The sequence below is a fragment of the Poecilia latipinna genome, unplaced genomic scaffold (genome assembly GCF_001443285.1).
Source record: "Poecilia latipinna isolate Pla-1442-1.1 unplaced genomic scaffold, P_latipinna-1.0 Scaffold1984, whole genome shotgun sequence".
NCBI lineage: Eukaryota > Metazoa > Chordata > Actinopteri > Cyprinodontiformes > Poeciliidae > Poecilia > Poecilia latipinna.
In genome coordinates, this window is record NW_015114600.1 from 56,219 (window position 1) to 62,218 (window position 6,000).

Consider the following 6,000-nt stretch of genomic DNA (forward strand, 5'->3'; position numbering starts at 1 on the left):
CACCTGTCATAACCTACATCCTTCCACTAGAGGGAGCTATTTGACAGTGTCGTTAAAGTAACTAAGGAAATTAGACAACAATTTATTAAGAATAAGTCAGATTAATCACACTGTTTCCATTAGTTTACGTATTTTTAGGAACAATACCAAGAAAAAGCAGTTTGTACTTAATTCTCTGTGAGAGGTAATTCCTGCACTTAAAAAAACAATAAAATTTTCCAGTTTTTTCTGCTAATAAACCAAAAACAAATCACAGCTGATATCTGTGACGGAACAACCTGCTTTTAATGTACTAATTTATAACAGCGCTGCTGTTTACAAACATACTTCATTTGCGGCTCATAAAGCAATCAATATCTATTTATAACAAAAGACTCCTGACGCTGATCCTGGTGATGAACTTTCTGCATATGAATCATATATGACATCCTTCTGACGTCATGCAGTTGCTCTTCACATGTGGAAATGTTGCACGTTACGTCAGTTACATATGAGTTTGGTGCTTATTGACACCAGAAACGCGAAATAAAATCAAGAATCCCGCTGTGGTCATGTTAGTTCTGGACTTTAATCTGGTTTACAGCATATTTGGTCAGAAATAGATGGTTATATGACAGAGGGCTGGGCCGCCATGACTCCACTCAGGCCAACACTATTTTCATTGTGGTCAAAGATGAAGCGCAGTTCAAGATTGTTCCCCTCCCAGCGCAACTGAAACCCAAAGTACAGCGTAAAAGTTCAAAAAACATATCACTCCTCAATTTAAAATTTAAAAACAAAAATAATATAAATTTATAGAACCAGCAGGTTCTATAAATTTATAGAACCAGCTGCAGTGAGCCTTTGTTTTAACTCCAGAGAGGTAAAGAAAAACTGATTCAAACTCATGTTTTTAAAATCAGCTTAGATAATACTTAATAATATATGATATTATTAAATATGGCATATTTAATAATAGTTTTAATGGTTTTTATTTTATATGTTATCTTTCTTTCTCTGGCTACACTAGCCAGAGCTATCGCCATAAACAAGAGCTAACACAAAATCAAAACAGATTAAAAATTTAAAGTGAAAATGAAGAGTCTTCAGGTTGCTGTAACATCATTCTTATTAAATAACTGATAAAATATTTTATCCCAGTGCTAACCGTAAACAGTCTGAGTTACAAACTGGTGCTCTGTCTAGCATCCACTACCCTCTTCTTTGGGTTAGCATTTCCAAACAGCAGCAGCTAACTCTCTTCTTCATCTTCATCTCCATGGAGTGCATATTTCAATGCACTCCAGCTCAAATTGAAAAAGCTAAACATTACTCAATGCGGAAAAATTAGAAGATATCAAACTTGTTAACTTATTTAAAATTAGCCCTTATCAATTGAAGTTACATTCAGAGTTAAAATTATATGGCACACTTAAAAATACCATTGTATTTCAAAATCAAATTTGTTCTGTTTGCCATAATAGCACTGGTGTAATGTAAGCTAATTACAAACAATGCTAATGATAACAGGTATGTTATGCTTTAGAATGATAAAGCATCTGGTGCTGTTCTAAATAATAAAAAAAATACTTGAAAATATGACGCAAGCTTCAGCAACAGGGAGTCAAAGCGCTTAACCGGAAGTGAGCGCCCAAGTTCCGCTCGGGGCCTTTACCCGGACCGGACCGGCCCTGCAGCCGGAGACGAAGCAGTGGAAAGAGGGCGGTCACACTCTCGCTTCGAGTCGCTCCTCTTTGGCGGACGCCTTGCTGTGGATGACAACCGTCCAGCTCGTCGCAAAAACAGCGGTGCTGCTCGGCTGGCCGGGGCTTTAACACAGCGGCGGGGGGAAGCGAAGCGAACCGAGCCGAACCGAACCGGGGAGGGGAAGGATTTACTGACACAGCCCGAGCATGGCGACCCAAACCACCGCATCCTGCACTGGATCTACTTTGCTACAGCCAATCAGCGAAATCATAGACCTCCCACTCGACCAGGTATGAGTCCAGATTCAGATTGAATCTTTATATATAGACCGAGTGCGTGACGTGATTTTCCAAGCGACATGTTATTGTAACAGCTGATGCGCAGCGACCCGGTGCTGATGATGATGATCTGCTGTCATCGCCTAAATGTCCTTTGTGGACCCTTACTGGGTCAGCAGAGAAACTGGTGTTTGCTGGTTAAAATTTACCCAAACATTCTGGTTAGTGTGTATCTAGGAGACACAATGGCTTCTATTCATTACTGAGCAGCAGAGGAGGTCCAAAACAACTGAAAAGCTCGGTCTGGTTCTTATTAACCCGGTCCTGATGGGCTCCTTCTTAGGAAATATACAACCTAATCCAGAACCAACACAACCCACTGTGTTTATGGTGCTTTTTAAAGTTTTATTTAATCAAATACATGCAAATACCAGGTTAAAATATCCAGCGTGAACATAAGAAATAGTTTTAGATTATTATTTCAGTTATTAGGTATTTAAATCCAGTAGAGAGGAAAGTAGCTTCACTTACACGTGAATGCTACCAAACCTGTAGAATCAGGAAACATTAGAACCAGTCTGTCGACGCGACACCGTTTCTAAAGGTTAAAGGTAATTTTATTTATATAGCACATTTTCAGCAGCAAGGCAATACAAAGTGCTTGCAAAGCACAACAAATTAAAACTCAGAAATTTATTGTCTGGAAAGTGCTTCAAAGTAATTCGTTAGAAGCGTTTTTACTCCTAAAGCATCCAAAGAGAGAAAACACATGTACAGCGGAGCACGGTGGTGGCAGTATGATGATCTGGGACTGGGTCTCAAACTGAATCATCAGTTTGAGGCTTTATTCTCAGTCAAAGAGGCGATATCACCTCTGAATGGCTCCGCAGAAACAAAATAAAGGAGTGGCCTAGTCAAAGTCTGGACCTCAATCTGATTAAGAAGCTATATAACTAACAATTATTTTAGTAATTGATTATTCTATCAATTATTCAGACACTTAATCGATTATCAGACAAAAAATTGGCACATACTGCCAGATTATCCAATTAACCACTTAATATATATATGCATATCAAATATATCAAAAGATGCAAATAAACCATTTAATCCTATTTTTACATTTTTAATTTGCAAAAATGCAATAAAATGGCCTTTTGTTAGTGAACGCTGGATCATTTATAGATTATTAATTTTTGCATTATCAGTTAATGATTAGATAAAATTGTGCTTTTTTTTGCAGAATTTGAACCGAGTGAAGCCAAAACTTCATCACTTCATTTAGAACAGATTTACAAAGATTTTCGTAAATCTTGTATAGTTTTGAATTAATTGCTGCTCTGATTGTGTTCTTCTTTCAGCAAACAGACTTTTTTTTAATACATATACTCCAGTTAATGATTAACCGGTGACTAAACTATTTGACAATAATCGATTAATCACGATTAATCGTTTCATTCCCATGTGTTGACTTTCTCTCAGGAAGCACGTGGTGACAGTGGGGAGGATTAACTCCATTTTAGCAGAAAGAAAAGCCTCTCCTTCAGAATCTGTTGTCTTTTAGCTTAATGTTTGCTAAAATCAAGTAATTTTTTGGTTTTATCTGAGGATCGGTGCAGCAGCCACACCTGGAGGAGGCGGACATGTTTAAACCCAGATCCAGTCCAGCTAAGCAAACATTTTGTCACCAGTGTTGTTAGTGTGGGTGTGGCTCTGGGATCCAGAGAGAGAGTTTTATCACAGGGTACTTAAACGTGTGTTTGCGGGACTCTGTCGGCCGATCAGAGGCTGCCGGCGTTTCAGACCCAAAGCAAACATGTCGAACCAGAATGCTTCGTTCTTCTTCTCCTGTCAGCCTCACAGGCTACTTTTTGATCCCTCAACAAACTGGATGATGTAACTCAAAGCTTCAAGAGAGAAAACTTTGCCGTTTTATCAGCTGGTCTTTCCCAAACGTTTCCTTTTGTCCTGGAAGCTTCTGGTTTGGGTTTTTGTTGGTGTGGGCGTGTCTGGCAGGAAGTTCATAAACCGGTTCTAAATCATGTTTTTACATATCACTTAGATTTACTATCATAAATATAGATTTAAATATGCAATGCCATACTAAGGTAAAGTTTGGTTTTTTTGGCAAAAACAAATCTAAAAAGTGTGGTGTGCATTTTTGTTTAGAATCTGTGACAGTAGTGACTCATGGAGGCTGAATATGCAGAAGTTTTCAGTTTTTATGTCTAAAAAGATTCAGAAAACCACAAATAATTTTCTTTACTGGTCACAAAAGGTTAAAATAAAAGCATTAAAGTGTTAAATGGGCTCTGTATGGAAGCACATTCCTGCCATGAATGAAAAACAATTAAAACCCAACAGGAAATCATAATTACATGTTTTAAAATCAGAATTACAAGAATAAAAGTCATTTTATTTCTAATGTCTTGCTTTCAGTTAGCCTCTCTCAGTTAGCGTCTCCTTTCCAGCTCCCAGGTCTGCTGAGAAACTCTCCCCTTTGTCTTTAATTTGCTGCCCTCTGAGAGTTTTACATGCCAATTGATTTCTATTCTTCAGCTCCGTGTAATTGAGTGCTGCTGGCTGTTACCTTTATGAAGGTTCAGAGTTAACAAGACGAGCATGTGTGATTCCTCCTGGGAGGAAGCGATAAGTTAGCTCAGGTGCTAAAATCACTCAGGAACATGAAACAGGTCTTCATACACTGGGATGGACTTTTATGAGGAAATGTTTAATCGTCTAAATGTAAAATATGGTTCGGATACGGGGAACAACTGCCTCACTTAGGGGTCAAGTTGTGTTGGTTTGATGAGGCTCATCACACCAGATTAGTGTACATAAATTTAACAGATTTACAACAATCATTTCACCTTGTGTGAGCTCTTAAATCCTCTGTTTTAGTTGTGCCAGGAATCGCAGGAGGTTTTAATCTTTTTTATTTTACTGATTCTGTTTTAGTGAGGCAGAATCTTGGCAAAACGACTGTTAGCCCTGGCTGTCGGATCCATCTGTCTGGAAACGGCATCGCTTTGGTTGACGCTCAGATGTGACTCCCTTTGGTGGTCAATTCAGTAAAACCAGGAAGCGGTGAACACCGCTAGCCAAAAAGTTAGCTGTGCTAAACATAAAACACTTATCATTAGTTCTGCTAATGCTGAAGTGCTATACCAACATGTTATTTGGTGGAAGCTAATGCTAACGTGCTATACCAACTACGTGCTGAACATTTGTTTTATATTTCTGCACATAAACCCAGTCTTGATGTTCCTGGTGGATTTCTGTGCAGCAGCGTTTCTGCCCTCAGCAGCAGAGAAGTAGCTGCTGGGTGTCGAGCTTGTCTTGGCGTTGTATCTGGTGCAGAGTGCTGCAGCAGACACGCATGTTGGCATGTTTGTGGTTTCAAACCTGACGCAACCGACCCAGACGTGCACAGCTTTGAATTTCATGGTGGTTTTCAACTTGTACGAATAATCGTTAGCCAGCTTTGTGGTTTCAAGACAACCATCTTCACAGCATGATGCTGCCACTTTGGCTGGGCACAGGCCTTAAATCCCATAAGAAAACCAAAGGTTGGTGGCTGTGATGTAAAAAAGTTCAAGTTGTATCAATATTTTTTCCAGAAATAAGTAATTTCATTCCATTCAGAGTAAATCATTGGCGCTCTTCACCTTCGGCGCAGCAGACAGACGTTCAGACGTTAATCAGACTCTTTCGCCTTCAGTGCTTCTCCACTGCAGGAAGCGGTCAATGGGAGTATTGACTGAAGCTCTGAGAGGCTCTGATGCTAAACCTGTGATTGATTCATCTCCGTCCCGCCGGGCAGAAGCTGCTGCAGGTTTCTGAAGTCTGGCCACCAAACCGTTTGGATTTTTACAAGAAAATTAAAAAATTTGGTTAAAATATTGATCAAATCTGTAGAAACTGAGCAGATATCCTGGATAAGACTTTGCTTCCTTTGGTTTTGCTGATCAGGTTTTTTCCTGCCGATTCCGATTCCTATCACCCATGAGGGCCGATCACCGATACCGATCACATA

General features: G+C 39.4%; 1 protein-coding gene across 1 annotated transcript in view; it reads left to right on the forward strand.

Annotated features, from left to right (window-relative positions):
* The first annotated feature begins 1,607 nt into the window (after positions 1-1,607).
* Positions 1,608-6,000, forward strand: part of LOC106935598 (membrane-bound O-acyltransferase domain-containing protein 2-like) — a 32,740-nt gene continuing 28,347 nt past the window's right edge. The window contains exon 1 of the mRNA XM_015016141.1: positions 1,608-1,976. Within this exon, the coding sequence (XP_014871627.1) occupies positions 1,893-1,976 (84 nt within the window). The 5' untranslated portion in view covers positions 1,608-1,892. The remainder of the gene's footprint in view (positions 1,977-6,000) is intronic.